The following is a 19183-nucleotide window of genomic DNA, read 5'->3' as shown; positions in this document are numbered from 1 at the left end:
AAAATGACTTTCTTACTTGAATGTACAACTTCTAGATCTGGCTATTTGGAGAGAGTTGGTGTTTAAAGGTATTTATTTACAGATACAATTTAGTAACATCATATAAATCAGTGTATTTTATTTGACATAAATATATTCATTTGTATTAATAGGAAAATAGACTTTCTGGCTGCTTGCAGTTTAATCAGTACTGTCATCTTTTTTAAAAATGAAAGTGTTATGTTTGAGATTGTGACCTATGGAATTTTGTTTTACATGAGCCTATCCCAGTGTCTGGCTTTTTCAGCATATTATGCTGTCTTTAAAACCAATGCTGAGACCCCTTATATGACATAATTTGGGCCTCTTTAAATTCATTGAGCTCTACGCTTATTCAGAGCAAGGTTGTTTCTATTGGAAGTAGCTTTCCTTTTTAAAATATTTGACCACAATTTGTCCACGTGAGTTGATTGCACTAAGTTAAGGGCTGAAATGTGAAGATGATTTATTATGCCCATTATAAAAGTAGAGTTTTCCTAGAGAAGACCTAGGGACCCTTGCTGCCTGGATTAAGGAGACTTTAAAAAATATCTAATGGTTAATTAGATTAATGAATTTCTGTCACTTTTTAGCAATATGAAATAAATATAAAGTATTGCAACAAAACTTTTAGACAAAATATCAAAATTTCTATCTCCAGATACGTTATCTTCTTTAAAAGAAACCTCTTAGGAAGTGAAGTCAACGGATCATTTTGGGAATATTTTTTAAAGGACTTAGGATTTTTTTCACTTTCCTCTAGGGGACAAAATATCCTTTGAGAGCAAGTTCAATTTTTTTTTTTGCAATACACATCATTTGGAGCTAAATTTGGCAAAAATGTAGTTGATCAAACTGAGAGATTTTTAAATGAGAAATAAGGGGTAACTTTTTTTTCTTTTTCTTTTTTAATGGGGGTAACTTTTTTAAATATTATTTTCTTTCTCTGGCTTTTAAAACTTTTTAAAGATTATTCCCTTCAAAAGATAGTAGTTCCCTGAAATAATTATTTTTAATGGGTATCACTTATTTAGATGGTATATTCTAGAAAGGTTATTTATCAAACTTGTTAACTTTATAATTATTTTTAATGGGTATCACTTATTTAGATGGTATATTCTAGAAAGGTTATTTATCAAACTTGTTAACTTTATAATTACTTCCCTTTTTGTCCTAACAATTAGAAACTAAATTATTTTCAACTAGGAAAATAAATTGAAATGATCTATTTTATTCCTCTTAAATTAGAATCTATGTGATACTTTTTAATCCTAATTTTAAAACAGGCTTTTAGAGTCTTCATGTTATGGAATAGTCCTAAAATTGATGAAACAGTTTTTTACTCTGAGACTTAGGGGTAGCAACTTCGATTATAAAAATAACTCCGTGGAAATGGATTTATATTTTTGCTGTTGTCACATATTCCTATGTGTATATCTTTTGTTTTCTGGTTAGATTTATTCTCCTGACCATACCAGCAGTAGTTTTCCATCAAATCCATCAACACCAGTTGGATCACCCTCACCTCTCACAGGTAGGCTTTTGTTTTATCTGACTACTTAATAACATGTATGGGGCTACTTGGAAATATTTGAAATTTGTTTTTTCAACAAAATCCAATAAAAACTCATGGAAAAATTTAGATTTTGGGAAATTATGTAAACAGCTTTCCTCGAGTTCATTTTGGAGAATAATAAAGTATTTGCTAGTTTTGAATTATTCATATTTTCTCTGATTCTTAAAATAATTTGTGGTAATTTTTAAGAACAACTGTTACAACAGGAGAAAATAAGACTAGGCAATTGAAATGAAGGTAAAATATAGAGGAGATAAATCAAAATTTTTGATAAGATAGCATAAAAATAACTAAATAACCTGTTGAGAAGTACATGTAGCTTCTTCCTTGTTCTCTGCATTTTCCAGGTGCCATATGTAAGACTCAAAAATGAGTAACTGTTTCTAATAGTTTGTCTTTATTTTTAGGTCCACTGAGTTACTATTTTATATATATATATGTATGAAATATAGGTTTTTTGCTGAGGAAAAGAACTCAATGTTGATAAATAGTGTTAGAATTAAATAAGTGGTTCAGATATGTTTTCCTTTTTTTATGTTAGCTAGATTTATCAAGAATAAATAAAATTACAGGAAAATGTTAATATCTGTTAAGCTCTAATTGTAAGACTTGAACTTTATTTTTCTGACCAATGTTTGGAGCAAAACCATGCTGAAGAAGAAATGTGTTAGCGACTAGGAAAAGACATTAAGCGACTAGGTAAAAATTGCCATATTTCTCCAATAGTTGACCTCAGAAATGATTCCTTTTTCCTGATCAAGCCGTTAGTTAAGTCCATGTGGCATTGTCGTTGTTTTTATTGTTGTTGTCAAGCTGTTTTGCATTGTTCAGGATTTCTGAAAATCGGGGCTCTGGTATATCAGGGCCCTGGCTATCACCTGTGCTTTGTGTATTAACCCTGTGACTCTGCTAAGAAGCATTCCAGTGTGGAGATGATGAACTGCTGGCAGCTGCTTTTAGCTATTAGTGGGTTCTGCTACTTTCTCAGACACCATGGCTTCAGCTGTCTAGTAAAAGTAGAACAGCTGTTCCCCACATAGACCAGACTATGAAAGACCCATTGACTTAAAGTTGCTGTTTAACAGAGCTGAAATTACAGGAAGAATGATGTAACTTTAACCCTACTCACCCTTTTGGCACGGTTTTACTGAAATTATCAGTATCATTTTTGCCACAGCCTATTTTACTTTCTCATCTGAGATGCTGTATCAGCCCTTACTATATGTTCCCACTGCTTCTGCTCCTTTGCCCAGTAAGGTAGCAATAAATGTGGTTTTCATTAACACTGGGTGGGAAAGCAGGCAGCAGAGAAGCTCAGCATCTATGAAGGGACATCAGTAAAATGGAAAATCAGACTTAGACATTTTTAGAAAAATAATGGTGCAAAGCAGAATCTCACATTTCCTCCTCCATCTTTAGTTGGTGTTTAGTGGATGATATCCTCTTTTCCCCTTTAATTCAGCTGATTAATGAAAATCTGTGGACTGTATAATGAAGGTATTAATAGGTTTCTTTTTCAATTCAACAGTCTAATCAAAGAAAAATACTTTCATTTACTCCTGCTGAAATGGCAAATCAAAGACTGATTTTATGCAGGTGTATCTCTCTCCCATCTCTTGTATCTAGTGTTTCCTCGTTATCAACACACACTCATAGTATGTGCATGCATCCTAAATTGGCAGAGCAGTGATGAAAAGGGAGGAGAAAAAAGGAAAGCAGTACTATATGATAAAGTAGTCACAGTTGAAGGGAAAATGAAAAAGATAAAGCAAACCAGAGCTCATATATAATGTGGAAATTGTGCTCCTTTTACAGCCTGTTTTCTAGAGTAAAAAAATCATACTCGCTGAGTGCTGTCTGTACTCTCTCTTATGCCTTGTCAATCAGACTGAGCACAGGCCTTGTAAGGGTAGATATACAGGTGCAGAGTCACATAGGCAGTTTTTAAGGCAATCATTATTTTTGCTTAAATCCCACTTACTTTTCTTAGAAACTTTTCAGGCCAAGAACATACATTTCTACGTAGAGGATGCTTAAGAAGCTTCTGAATGAGTATATTGTATGTATCATTTAGAATGCTTTAGGCTGAAAGAAGGAGAAACTCTTGTCTTGGCTAGCTTTAAATAATAAGAGGATTGGTTTTCTTGTTATGACAAGAAGCCCACAGCAGAGCAAGTTCCTGGACCAGTATGTCAGGACTCCTGCTTTATTTCTTTGCAATTCTTCCTCAGGCTTTTGTAGCAAGATAGCTGTTTAAGGTACCACATACAGATATGACAGTGTCTAATAAAGGGAAAAAACTATCCTTCCCTTGTCTTTTAAGAATCGTTTTCCAGAAGCCTCTTCAGCAGATTTGCCCTCCTGACTTATTGGCCAGCATTGGCCCTAACACAATTGCTCACCACCATATTTATCTTAGAGATCAGGGTTTATCGTAAGAACTAAGAATATAATTACTCTTTACTGGTTCACTCTAGGAAAGGATAGACACATACACTCCCCTTCTGAGTAAAGTCAGATCTGGGGAAGAGAAAAATGGCTGTATCTATTACAGTTGTCATTTGGGAAAAGACACGAGTATTTGAGTTAAGAGAATTTGTTTACTAAGGGAACTTGGAAAGTAAACTAGCAAAATCACGTTTTGACTTTCTTGGAATATAAGTTTAATAATTGCAGCACTTAATAGATGTCAGAACATCCACAATAAAAATAAAGAAGAATGAGGAAAGAAAGAGTTCCTCAGTTTTTGGCTAGTTTAATCAGGTATTATCGTCATTAGTTTGTCTGGTCTTAAAGCAATTGCCTAACTTCAACTTTTTACGAACTCTTCACTTATGGACGTGTGAAGCACTTAGATGGAAAGATTGGCTGGGCCAGATTATGGAAAGCAAAGCACTAGAAACTACATTAAGATTATCCAGCCTTTCCCAAGCGTGGGAGAATCTCGTGAAAACTTGAGTTTAGGGTGAGATTATAAAGGGAAACAACTAACAAAAGAACTAACGAAATAGGAAAATGCATGATAAATGGTCCTAAGAATTTCTCTCAGCCACACAAAATGTTAGTATCTGTTTTTTTCTAAATGTATTAACCAATATTTTTAGGTAAAGTACCTACTAAGTCCCACTTAGATTAAGAGCAGATCAGAAACATTGGGTGAATTTAGATTTAGAGATCAAAGAAAGCCTTTCCAGATTTTCTAGCCAAATAATTTGATTCTGTTATCCTAGTCACCGAGCTAACTTGTTTTCTGAAAATGGTCAATAAATTTTAATATCAAATAGTTTTATTATAATCCTTCTTGAATTATAGCTAGTTTTTTCTGTAAGCCCAGGGTACTTACAGAAATTGTTAACAACATAAATAGTTGAAAGCTCATGCCTATCTAATAGAAGGAAGTATAAGCTGAAAACCTCTGTATATGTCTACCACCAGATATCAGATGACAGGAAAAGAAGGGGGACAATATCCTATTCTCTAGGAAACCCTGAGGTTTTTAGCCTTTGCCCTTTTGTTTTTCCATTTTGTGCACTGGTGCTACAGTTGATGATTACAAGCTAAAGATACCGATGTGATTCTAAATTTAATCTATATATTTTTTCACGCACTAGTTGTACAAAAAGATGTCTAGTGTTAGAGGCCTGCTAGCATTATGGTCTGTGTACCAAATTTGAATTCCATTCACAACCCCAAAGGTCTTATCTGTAGTTAGTTAATAAGCCATCAGTGGACCAAAGTTGCAAAAGTCTGTGACTTTTTTTCTACATTGATTACATGATAGACATACCATTAGGAAGAAATAATAATAATGTTCCATAGTCAAAAAGACCTTTACGCTCATAAAGTGTAGTTTTATATCTTTTATCTCATTGATTGGCCTTGTAAGGCAGATTAAAAACAAAATAAACTATGTGCCTATTTTGTAGTCACGGCTCATAAGATTAATTGATAGTACAGATCAGTGAGAATGCAGTTCCACTAATTCCCAGTATCCACTAAACTTCCATGCCCCTCTTTGAGTTTTGCCAGCCATAGGGGTCGACTTCTGCCAAAATCACTCTTAACTACCCAACCAAGTGGGGTTCAAGAAACTGTGTTCATGAAATAAAACTTGACATTTGTGTGAATTTCAGACAGAAATCAGTGATTTAACCATGTTAATATTTTTTTTTTAACAAAGTCTGTCACAGTGGGCAGCCCTGTCTATAATAAAAATAAAATAAGTTTGAGTATATGCATACTTTTCCAGTTTAATGAATTGCATTTTGGAGATAGATCTTAGCATACCTTCTTCATATCACTATCAAAAAATAATTAATGTAGGTGATTTCTTACCTGAGTAATTCAGTGCACACATCTCATTCTTCAACACTTAGCTAATGAAGAAACACAAAAATTGTGTTTTACAAAGCAGATGTGTTCTAAGAAGTGTGAGCTGCTTAAACACAAAACTTGTATTAATATTTTACACAAATGAAGAAATTTGATGATTAGATTCCTATCACAAGCTGATCACCCAAGGGGATCAGGAAAGATGGGGTAAAATGATTGAAAATAAAATATTGTAAACACTAAGGGATAGTATTTTTAAAACATTTTAAGGTCTTTTTCAAAATGGATTGTGATTAACCTCTTAATTCATATAAAAATTTATAATTCTACATCCGTGCTTTGACAGCTCTAATGCACTGAAATCAGTGGTAAAGTATTGGCTAGTTTTTACATGAATTCTTCATATAGTCAGTTACTGGGTTTTTCTGGTTGTTAAATTATTTTGTTAATTATAAAATTAGTCCACAAACCTTGAGTGTTTCAATGAGCAATTTTAGATTGTCCTTAATTTATGTGGTTGAATAATTATCACATTTGTTTGTCTAACAGGAAGCCTTTAATTGATCCTCAAAATAATTTGTTTGAAATTTGCTTACAAATTAAAAAATGGTTAGCTGATGAAGTATATAACATATACTTTTTCTTACAATTTTAGTATTTAAAATTTTTTCTGTGTAATTACAGTAGCATGCATATAATTAATTGTGAAATACAACCAGGTTATTAAGACTCTGTGTATCCAATTTTTCAGCTTGCAAAATATATATACGATTAATGGGAATACAGTTTTTCAGCTAAAGTGAACTATAATAGTTCCAATTTACCATAAGTTTTTAGTTTCTTAAATGTGGCAAATTAACCTATAAAAGCAGGCTTCAGAATAACATAGTTTAAAATTTATTTAGCAATTAATGAGACAAAATAAACCTTCAACTTCTCCAACTTCAAATTTCTAATATAATTAGGGTTATCACTAAAGCTTTTATTAAGAACATTAGTATAAAGTTAATTGAATTTCTTCATTATTTTCTGTAAATAACCTATTTACAAATGCACAGTCATCAAATAGTTAAGATTTTTGATCAATTGTTCTTTTCCTTTTAAAGCTATTTTGGCAACACCATTAAAACACTATATTCTCCCCAACACATGGATGAATCAATCTATTTCTTTTTCTTACATTTTTTTCTTTTTATCTTTTCTACTCTGAACTCGTATCCTTTTTTTCTTTAATTTTGTTTTTTATTATATTGCTACTTTTCTAAAGTTGAAGAATAAATAAAATTTTTATATTTTCCAAATTAAATAATGTGTTCTGGTGTAAATTACATTGGGAAGATTTTTAGCAGATAATCCTAAATGCCTATGCAGTCATTTGAAATTGATATGTTTATGCATTACTAAAGGCACAAGTTAATATGACCCTTTAGAAAGCAATTTGGCCTTATGAATTAAGGATGATAAATATGTTTATGCCTTTTAATTCAGAATGCTGCTTATCTTCATGACATATTCCCAAAAAGAAAACAATATTTACCATTCATAATATAATAATATTCATTTACTATTCATAATAGCCAACTGAGAGCACTGAGGTAATGATGATTAAGCAAATTATGATCTAGAGAATCAGATGAATATTAATGTAGTCATTAATAGCATTATCTCAAAGACTGTGTAAAACCATGGGGAGAGACAGAATTTTAAATTATGTATACTTTAAGTACATTTTCTCAAGATACGTGTGCATATTGACAGTCTAAAGAATATGCAGATATACAAGTAATTATGTTTTAAAGTATAGTTTTTTTCTGTTTTCTCAACTTCCTATATTGTTGTATTAGTAATGAAAAAGGTTTTTTTTTTTTTAATGTTTTGGGCTTATGAGTAGCCAGTACTGTGTTGAAGGCTGAACAAAAATTTTCGTATAAATTTATGTACAATTACTGAATATCTTTACACTTTCCTTTGGAACATTATCAAGATCACAGAGTTAACCAAGGTGTGTGGGTGCTTTGGGGTTTTGTTTTAACAGGTACCAGTCAGTGGCCCAGACCTGGAGGTCAAGCTCCTTCATCCCCAAGCTATGAAAACTCACTCCACTCCCTGGTAAGAGCCTCTTAGAAATATACAGATCACTTTTATCTGATAGTATGCAGTTCATTTTGGTTGGTTGGTTGTTGTTGTTTGTTTGTTTGGGGTTTTTTTTTTCCAGCAAACCTTGAATAACAATGAAAAAAACAGTAGGATAGCATTACACATGAATTCTTTGCTAACAAATGGCCTGATTTAGTTGAACAATATAAGACACATTGGGTGTGCCTTTTGCCATCTGTTCTTTGGGACTTCAAGCTTCTGGTCTAAGGACAGACAGCTGGTGTTAAAATAGTGTTATGGGATTTTTGTTTCTAGGGCTTATTTTTTCTATACTTTTTACATTTATGTGTAAGAGGAAACTTAAAAAAAAAAGACCAAGTAAAAGCAAAAAAAATTAGTCCAGCAATGCAAAATGGTTGTATTTTACTCTTTTTTATATGAGGTATAGTTTATTACATTTTCATTAAAAGTTTTAAATGTAATAGCAGTCCTTTTTTTCATGAAGAATGTTATTTCCCATGTTTTTTTTTTTAAATGAAAGAATGTGTTGTGCAGATTGTACAGCAAAAATATTATTTAGCAAATAAGAAACTAGAATAAAGGAGCCTGGCTAGGTATTGAGCATGAAGAATTTGTGGTTGAATGTTAACTTACTATTGCTTTTCTGTGCTTACCACAGAATCACAAAATATTATAAAAAAATAAGGATGACTTGTTGGAATGCTAAGTCATGCTATCAGTCAGTAATTCCAGGTTGTAAATAGCAAAGTGCTTTTTCTGTGACTAACAGAACATTTTAAATTAAAGGAAAGTTTTCTTCTCACATGTTATGCAAGCAAATATAATTTGTGCTATTTAGATGCTAACCTTATAACTTCGCTATTAAATCCCAGCCTTCTCATACCTTAATACAAGTAGATCTCGCAGGTCTCCGCGTTCACTTTACTAACATGTTATGCTGACATGCACATCAGCTATTTCCTCATCTCTTTTGGAGTTAATCTTAACCTGTGCTTTGCCTCCTGTTCTGTCTTGACTTTGCCAGAAAAATCGAGTTGAGCAGCAACTTCACGAGCATTTGCAAGATGCAATGTCCTTCTTAAAGGATGTCTGTGAGGTACTATTTCTTTTAGATGGTGCCTTTTTTGTGTTTCAGTTAATTATACTTCCTATTATCCATTTAAAACCTTCAAGCCTGTACAGACTCCAAAGTCTTTAAAAATCAAACAATGACCGTTTCCGTTTTTGTAACAGTATGTAAGAATAGACTTTTGTTCTCTTATGTTGTTGAGAATGATTCTTTTTAAAAGAGCTCTACTGGCATGTGCTTTTGATTTTAAAAATTCTAATATGTTTCTGTATGGGGCATGTGTGTATTCACAGACAGACAATATCATTTCCTCAGTTTTGTGAAAGAGCATATTTGGATGTGTTCACTATTTCAGATAGGTATGATTTATTCACTTAGAACAAAATTACAGCTTAAACTTGTTGAATTTGAGGATGTGTTCCCAAATTGCCTTCATTTCAAAGATCAGTATTAAAATACAGATTATCTTCTTTTATCAACTATAATTGAGGATCAGACACAGTACAGTAGCATTCCTCTTTTGTAGAAACTAAAAGAAATAACCTCATTGTAGATTTATAAATTGACTTTATGAAGCAATGATTTGTTTCTGAAGCTTTGTGAATTTAGCATAGTCTACTTTCTTTGATTGTTGATTTGTAGTGCAAGTAATTGCTTTCAAAGCTACTTGATACTGCATTTCACTTGCTATCTTCCATATATCCCAAAGTAGAAACATAGCAGTCTAATGAATTTAACATACCAGCAGTAACCTCCATGTCTATTTTCAATCCCTGTAGCAATCTCGAATGGAGGATCGTTTAGACAGACTGGATGATGCTATCCATGTGCTGCGGAACCATGCCGTGGGACCTTCCACCAGTTTGCCTGCTGGGCACAGTGATATACACAGTTTATTGGGACCATCCCACAATGCAGCAATTGGAAGCCTCAGTTCAAACTATGGTGGATCAAGTCTTGGTACAAGCAGTCGATCTGCTTCAATGGTAAAATAGTGCTCATCTTTTTTTGTAATAACCCCTAAAGCCTGTTGTCTTACATTTTTTCATGAAATCTTTGGGGTAGAGGGTCTTTTTTTTTTTTTTTTTTTTTTTTTGAAGGGAGATAGAATGGCTTTTAAGAATTTCCTTTACTGTATTGGGCAGGGTCATTGGTTAAGCATTGGCCCTTAAAATCCTGCTATGATCATGTACAAAAAGCAGAAACTTTCTACAGAGATCATTTCAGCTTAAACTTGGATTTTTTTCCAGATGCGTAGTAATTGATAGAACAGTTTTTGCTTCGAAATAGTGTGTGGGAAGTCTGAAAAGCAAAAGCAGTAAAGCAAGACTGAATTACAAGGGTCCTTGTCTAGAAAAGCTGTTTATTATAATTTAGAACCAGCCTTCAATAGCAGAAGGAATGTGGAATTATCTGTACCGGTCCAAATTTAAGCTTTATTCTCAAATGAAGAAAAAATGTTGGGGTAGTTTTAAGAATGGCTGTAATTTTAAGTGACAGTGAAAGGAAAACAATTTTATATTAATCCCTTAAGAGAATAAAATAATTCAATCCATCTTTTTAAAAACATGCTAATTCTTTAGAGGGAATAAAGTATAATTCTACAGCTATGCACATCAAAAATTCTATTGAATGTCTTACATTATTTTTTATCTAAATTGTCTTAAAGGAGTGAAGCTTTATTTGAACTTGCTGTTTAACTGATACCATGTGTTTGCATGTTTATGGCATGTTTTTTAAGATTCATTGCATGTTGTGAAATATTCTTCTATGAAACAGATTTCTAGCTGTAAGCCATGTGATCAGGGCTAAAACTCACCTATCATCAAAATAATTAGCTGCCCCAAATGCTGAAGGCTTGTGTTTTGTAAAGTGGGATTGGTTCCAGATTTTCACATTCACATCTCAGACAGCCATTTATATTCATTTTGGGGCCACTGAAGTAAACATCAAACAAGGCAGCCTGGTTTCCTGAGAACAGTGTTTTCAGTAACATGGGTGATGTTAGATGCCTGCACATCTTAATAACTAGTTTTGAGGGTTTTTTTTTTAATGTCAAGAAATCTTGAAATTTAGTCTCCTTTAAAATTAGTTTTTATTGCTATTAATATACTAATAAATGTGTGAGCATTTATAAATTGTTAAACTCAAATAGAAGGGAGCATGTTATCACTATTAGTTGTAGTAGTAAAATAATTTTAATGGTATAATATAGCATTTGTTACAAATATATAGAATATCAAACTATTATTTTGTTGAAATACTATTTATCCTTATTTAGAAGAAAGATTTGCAAATCATTGTATTTGAATCCCAAGTTTCTCTTACTGCAGCATTTGCAGTTCTTATTCCTCACCTCTTAATCATTTTTAATTCTTCACTGTATATAGTTTACGGTTCCTATTCCACTCTATCTCCTGTAATATTTGATGTATCTCTGGGTCCTCCCAATTAAAGTGAGTGTGGCTGTGTTCCAATGGAACTTTATTTACAAAGAAACTTTATTCCTTTATTTGTATAAAATGGAACTTACGTCTTTAGAATGTTGTTTTTACCAACTTTGGGTATGAGTTGGGATAGAGATTTTTCAAAATTCATTCCTCTAAAGCCATGTGGTAACCTAGTACATTTTAAAAAGACTTGTAGAGGGAAAAATTGTTTCATTAGATACTGCCCTGAAGTTTGTAATTAAGAAAGTAGCTTGCATTATTCTCTACGAATATGCTGTCTACTTCAGAGCATCAACAAAAGGGCAGCCACAGATATGCTTTAAAAAGGAAAAAAATTCAAAGTAGTCAAGAAAGAAAGTCTTCTGAAACATGAGGTAAGTCTGGCTTAGTCTGGGGCAGCAGCATCAATGCCACAGCAACTAAGCCAAGCTGTTGCTTAGTATGTCTGTCAAGGTCTTCTTTTGAGTTCTTCTAACTTCCTTAGAGGTCACAGAGCTGGTCAGAATCTCTAGGCATCATATACTGTATCCACTCCATTTAGATGCAGTCAATAGTAGAGGTGGAGATTTAGATGTTTCTGCCAAGTGTAGCTTCAAAATATAAAGTTATTAACTGACAAAATCTAGCACTGTCAGGTGAATCAGTTTGCATCCCCTATCCTTCTGAAATGAACGTTTTAGCTGTGAGTCCTCAGTTCTCAGTTTCAGCAAAAAGACCAAAGAATGGAATGAAATAAAGATCACAGCCAGCTAGTGACTCTCCCAGCTAAGTCTTAGGCATACTATTGAGGAAGACTCTTATCTTAGTGTCTATTCAGGTCTGGATTTCCATCAGTACTGCCAGGTGCCTTGCTTACCCACCTGTATGGAATCAACTCTCTTCATATTTTTGGAAGGTGTGTGATTTGAGGGGACATACAGTTGTAAATATTGCCAGCCATCTTCAAGAGTTAACCTCTTGCTTTTATTATTTATCCCTTCTCACCCCCATGTATTCTAACTGATCATAACTAAACAAAGACACAATTTTACACTCTGGAATAATTTTTCTTTCTTTTTTCTTTTTTTGTCTTGTTTAACTTTCTAGTAGTTTATATACTTTTCTTCTGTGTTAACATAAATTAGCATTTGTTTAAGGCTTCTAAAAAGGAGGGTTACTTAGCCAAAATTACAAAGTCACCATGGAAGTGTCAGTTTAGCAATTCTTTATCACGACGTAGAATTTGTAAGGTCTGCTTCTCAAAAATATATAATTTTCATCATTCTGTGTTTTCTGCAGATAGTAGAATTATTCTAATAAGTAGAAATACCATTTTAGTACCTCCACAGAACATTCAGATAATACTTGTATTCTAATGGATTTTTGTTCTAATGGGCATTTGCTGTAAATCACAATCCTAATTGAACGTTTTAAATATGATACTGCTTTTTCTCATAGAATTTAGAAGGAGGGTCAGCATACTTTTTCTGTAAAAGGCCAGATAAATATTTTCAGCTTTGTAGGCTATATGGTCTGTAATAGCTACTTAACTCTGACATTGTAACATGAAAGCAGCCATAGATAATTATGAAAACAAATAGGTATGGCTGTGTTCCAGTAAAAACTTTATTACAAAAAAATGTTCCTTTATTTGTAAAAAAAAAAAAACGAAACAAACAAACAAAAAACAGTCTTGACTCGGCCCACAGGCCAAACTTTCCCAGTCCCTGATTTAGAACATAGATTAGCTTCTCGGTGCAGGAAACAAGGGTTAGCAAGTTGTTTTTCTTTTTCTTAAATCCTATAACTTTTTGCTTATTTTGTTTTAATGAGTAATTTGGGAGTTTTTTGAAGTAGAGTATTTGAGATGAGCCAGAATGTGCCAAGAGTGGAAAAATAAGAGTTGATGGCAGGATAAAGGTGTACAGAGAGCTCAGCTCCCAGCCTGCAATGCTATCAAGATTACTTGTGTAAAAACTGCATGGACACATTAACCAAAATGATTGTCCTTGGTCAAGGAAGTAGCTTTGTTTCTCAGAACCTTTCTTTACGTTGTCTTGAGTTATAACAAGATTATGCTAGTAGGGTCTTAATATTTGTAGGAGATCAATCTTATTGTCTTATAGATGAAATAATTGGGGGAAGGGGGTTCAGTTGTTCCAGAAAAAGATTTTTATATTTCACACCAAGGAGATAGATAAGAAGACTATGTCACTTGCCAAAAATACATGTTAATAGGTGTCAGTATCTAAAGACTTAATTTTGACTGTTGTTTCTTACAACTGAACATATTCGACTGCATCAAAGTTTAGAATTAAATGAGGTTTCAGCCACATAAACCTTTTAACATATTTTAGCCATCAAATATATACAAAAATTAAATTTTCTGGAAGATTATTATATCGGAAAAGGAAACTAGGAAATCGGTAGTTCCTACTCCTTTTCGTATAATTAGTGTAACTAGCTTGGCATAGTTTTAATATTTGCTCTTATTTTTTAATGGGATTAACATTTCCATTAACTTAATTTTCTGTTTTAGTATTTTTGATGATTTCCCCACATTTGCTTAATGCGATATAAAACTTAAGTCTTCGTCAGACCCTCTTATTGGAATGTAATTGATGTATCATTTAAATTTTAAGGCACAAAATTACCATTTTGAGAATTATTAAAATGTCAGCATTGGACTTTAGTTTTGCTCTCATTTATATAGTGTAAGAATAAACTCTTGGAATAAACTGCTGACAGGAAAAAATACTGTATTAAATGGAAAACTGAAAAGGAATAGAATTGTTCATTTCATTTGCGCATTACAAAGAGATCTCAGCAATATAAAATTATTGTACATCACATCTGTTTATGGCTATAATATCTAAAATACTGAGGCCCATTGAGATGAATCCATGATAGCACTTTTATCTTTAACACAAAGTACTCAGTCAACTTCAAACCAAACTAAGTAGATTAGGAGCTTTTTGTATTAATAGAAGCTTTGTGCAAATCTTAAAAAGTTCCTTATTTATGGTATAGAATAAAATTCCATCTATGAGGTCTTTTGGTTTTCTTTGTTACAAATCCCAAGGAAATTTAATCCAGGCACATCCCTCTCCCTCCCTCCCCTTCCTCCCCCTCTCTACATCTTTCTCTTTCCTCCTCTCCCTTCCCTCTCCGCCCTCCTGGGACCCCTCCTTTTTTTTTTTGGTTTTGTTGGGTTTTTTGTTGTTTTAAGCAGTGGTTGGCGATTCATAGTATTCTTGTATGAGAACAAAGTAAATGATGTCAAATTGTGGAATTTAAAGCTACCTTATATAACGATTTAAAAATATAAATCACATCTGTCTTCCAAATCCTAAAGCAGTTAGAGAAACTATATTTTCTAAATTGCAAGAGACTTGGATTAAGTTACTAAAGACTAACAGGCAAATAAGGTAATATTTTGTTTAAAATCAGCTTTTTGTCACTTATCAAAATAAATTTGGACTCATTTTAACCTTACTTTTAGAAAACTATTTAATTTTATTAGTATAGATTTGTGTAGTATAAAAATTGTGTGTCTGGGCATCAGCTGAATTAAAAGAGTTTATTTTTAACTATATTATTTTTTTCTGACCTATTTTTTTAATGAGCAATTTAAAAGAATTTGATTTTCATTAAGACAATAGTATAGTGTTTTGAAGGATTTTGATACCAATTTTTAAAATTCAAAATTGTTCAAATGGCAGCATTTTTTAAAGTTTGAAAACTGAAATTTATATATTATGGAAATATTACTAAAAAGGAACTATAATAGATGGAATTCTGCCAAGTTTCTAGCATAAAACCCCTCTTCAGGTATAACAAAATCTATACAGTACATAAAGATCATATCAGTCTGTAGATTAATGCTGATTAAATCATTAGTATTTAGTAAATAGTCCACATTGAATAAATTATTAGAATAGAACTCAGAATCAGAGAGGAATTCATATTGAGTACTTTTCAGTTTGTTCCTTAATTCACATGACCCCTTATTCATCAACTAAGTAGAGTTACAATTTTTTCATTGTAGATACTAAAGCCATTGGCTAAATTAAAGGCAAACAGGTCCCTTGTAGGGCACTCCCACAAACGTAAGACCATACACAGATTGTGAAGATCCAGAATTCAGGATGATGTCATTTAATGGAATGGGCCTTTTATTCTGAAACAGAGCTCTTCATAATAATTGAAATTTTGAGCATAGTGGGTTAAGGGTTTGCCTTCCCTGCTATTCCCCCTGTAGAAGCAGCCTGTCAGCTGTATGCTAACGAGATGAACAATTAAACAGGGTCCTATCTTGCTGGCCTTACAGGCTCTGAGCCTAAACAAAGAACTGTTTATACACCTGTTGTGTGTGTGTGTGGACAGAGCCGTTTGAATGGGTAGCCGCAGATTAAAGGGAACATGCAGGAGCCAGGGTGAGCAAGGGTTAAAGAGAACTATATGAACTGTGAAAGTCAAATTCTTCAGAAAATATATGAGGGCCATTTGCAAGGGGAATCAAGTTACAAAGAAAAAGTTCCTGCTAACTTCATTAATATGAAAAACTCCAGACTTCAAGGGTTTCACTGGTCTGAGGCCAGTTTTTAAAGGTTTAATTTTTTTTCTTTTGGAAGCCAATATAGGTTGGTGTGAAAAAATAAGTTTCTCTTCCATAGAGACAAAAGTATTTGTTGGCATTTATATCTCAAAACAAACTGAGTAACCTTTCTGATTTTCCTTCAGGGAAATGCAGAATCCCTAAATATATTGTTTAGGTAATGATCCTTTGTCTGCCAGGCCTTTCATGAGAAAGGAAGTGATAGAGTCATTTTTATTAAAGAATTATTTATACTAATGAAATAAAAAGAGATAAGAATTCAGTAGATGCGTCAGCACTTACCATTACTCAAATGAGTGAAAATTCAGTTTAACTGTTCAATTATTACTGTCTTACAGAGCTATAAAAGGAGTTTCACACATAGAATATATAGTAAATATACATATGTTTAAAATTTTTTAGTTTTAAAAGGTCATTGCCTTTTAAATTACTTGGTATGATAGCTCAGCATACTAGGTAATAGCAGAATTAGCACATTACCTAAATCATAGGAAGTCTTAAGATTATTATAAACACAGAGAAATCTTAGCTTTTACTTTATCCTGCAGTGATTTCTTCAGGCAGTCAAAATTGTTCTAGTGATATTTTATCTTTATAATATGCCTAGGCTATTAAGGTCCAAAAGAATTGCAACAACTGTGTATTACGATTATAACATATCTGTTTTTATAAAATGGGATTTTTTAACTGACCTTCCCATTAGATTACTGAGTAGTTCCCAGCTAACAAGAAAGCACCACTTGTGTTAATAAACATGACCAGGATGCCCTGGATACTGGATATCGTGAAACATTTTAAAAATAATTTTCTCTCAAATAAAATTTTCACATACCACTTTTGCACTGGTTTTTAAGTTTAGTTCTTCAGATTTTTCTCAAGTGTGTTTTGGGGGGAAATCTAAAAGCTTAGGGAAGATTTTAGTGCAAAGAAGATAAAAGTCTGCCACGGTTTCTGTGGTTCCTTCCCAGCTTTAAGACTTTATGATTCTAATGCATGATGAAATTGTGTGGTTTAGGAAAAGGATATAGTCATGTTTGATCATCTAAGAAAATAGTGACACAACTAATCCTTAGCAATGACTAATACTAAAATAATTTCAAAAGTAGTTATGGAGTACATTATATGGGGTTTTTAAAACTACATTAAAGATAAGAATAAGAGTAGGGGACAGACATTTCATAAAAAGAGTGGTGAAAGACCTGATACGTTCTAATTAGGTCTTCTACCAAACGGCCTGCCTAAAACTGCTTTGGTTTCTTTTGTTTAGCTCACAAGCAACCAAAGGATAAACTTGAATGGGGGCATTTATATCTCTTAGGGTAAAATCTACACAGAGTCATGAAAGATAAAAAGCTATATTAATTACTTAAGAGGGATTCAAAGCTTGGCAATTTACTGAGATTGAAGGATTTATTGAAAAACTGCGGTTCTCATGTACAACTCTAGGCAATAAAACCTCTTTAATTAAAGGCTTAATCTTCTAGTTGACATGTCTGCTACTGTTCTAATAAAAAGCTTCATTTGTAACCAATTTTTTTCTAAAAATACTGCAGCAGCCAAACTTTTGGTGGTTTTTGCATGCATGCCTTACCTTCCCATTTCAGATAAATTGTGATTCGTGTAAGTTTTATTTAAAAAAAAAAATTGATGCAGAACTTTTAAGTTATTTTAATTTTGTATTGCCCTTTGTTGCTCTTTTAAAATTCTTGAGAGGAGGCAGAGGAAGTAAAAACAAGACATTCTATGTCTTATGTGAGGAAAGGGCATGCCAAAGTATAGATAGATATTATTACTTGGAATCAAAAAATATTTTTGTAAATGCAAATTCATGCATACTTTAATATATATAGGTAGTATTTGGAATAGGTTTTCAGATTAGTTGATAGAGGATTATTAATAGGTCCTATAATATATAGTGGTTTATGGCTTCTGGATTTGTTTTGTCTCTGTTAGCTCATTTATAACAGTCCTCTGTGGAATATAAAATTTGAAAGTTGGAATTTTACTTTTTTAAATAAAATTTTAGCTACTATCAAGTCTTTTGAAATCAAAAATCCAGAAAAGTGGTACCCAAGAAAAGTTGCTAAATTCAGATGAGTACTATTGTTTTCTCTATTAAACCCAGTAAAAGAATTTTAAAAATTATTGCCCCTGAACTGTCTTGACTTTTTTTTTTTAACTAGGTTGGAACTCATCGAGACGACTCTGTCAGTCTCAATGGCAATCATGCAGTCCTGTCTAGTACGGTCACCACTTCAAGCACAGACTTGAACCATAAGACACAAGAGAATTATAGAGGTAACTATATTGTTGGTTTTCAGCAGTAATGCAGACAGAGATATCACTTGGAGCACTATCACCTTTTTCACAAGTGTATTGACATCTGTGAATCAAAAGTCATCTTACATGAGGGAATTTTAAACAGTAGTTGCTACTGCATGAATGTAGAGGATAGATATTTAGTGTTCAGTGGCCTCTTTGGCTAAGAGAAGTGTAGATACTTATTGATGGATAGAACCACTTACAAACTATTCTTCAGTTTTTATTGGTCATTGTCTTACCTGTTCCTGTTTCTGTCATGTCTGTCTTTCTCACTTCCCCACGTGACTGAGTCTTCATGGTCCCATGAAGTGGGAAAGATATATCTCAGTATGTTGAGAGCTTTGAATGATACTAGCTGTTGTTTAGAAACAGTTCAATTGTAGAAACAACTCTGTTAAAAAGCAGACTGATCAGTGTTATAATGGAGCTTACAAATAAGTACAAATATATAGCTAATATTAAGAATGCCAAAGTAAAGTTCCTCCAGTTATATTTAACCCATGATGCCTATTTTATTGTGTTTATCCAGGAAAATGTTAAAGCTTATTACCTTGGCAGAATCTTACAAGTCAGTTTCTAAAAATCCATCAAGTATCTCATACCTTCTTCATTTGTTAAATAGTGCCTAAAAGTGAGCATTAGACCATTTTCTCTAAGGTTTATGGACATGTTCTTTCCAGCTCTACATCTTCAGATTTCCC

General features: G+C 32.8%; 1 protein-coding gene across 8 annotated transcripts in view; it reads left to right on the top strand.

Moving 5' to 3' along the window:
• The window catches only part of TCF12 (transcription factor 12), a 292841-nt gene that overhangs the window by 260253 nt on the left and 13405 nt on the right, over positions 1 to 19183 (top strand). For 7 of the 8 annotated variants that reach the window (XM_039865490.1, XM_039865493.1, XM_039865496.1 and 4 more), the window contains 4 exons: positions 1474 to 1552; positions 7962 to 8035; positions 9893 to 10099; positions 18344 to 18458. In XM_039865490.1, coding sequence (XP_039721424.1) covers positions 1474 to 1552; positions 7962 to 8035; positions 9893 to 10099; positions 18344 to 18458 — 475 coding nt within the window. Of the gene's footprint in view, positions 1 to 1473; positions 1553 to 7961; positions 8036 to 9068; positions 9141 to 9892; positions 10100 to 18343; positions 18459 to 19183 lie in introns of all 8 variants that reach the window. The other variant, XM_039865497.1, reaches the window with a different exon arrangement.

This window comes from Pteropus medius, unplaced genomic scaffold, assembly GCF_902729225.1.
Source record: "Pteropus medius unplaced genomic scaffold, Ma_sr-lr_union100, whole genome shotgun sequence".
Classification (NCBI taxonomy): domain Eukaryota; kingdom Metazoa; phylum Chordata; class Mammalia; order Chiroptera; family Pteropodidae; genus Pteropus; species Pteropus medius.
Note: the sequence above shows the minus strand (reverse complement) of the source record. Positions and strands in the feature narration are given on the sequence as shown.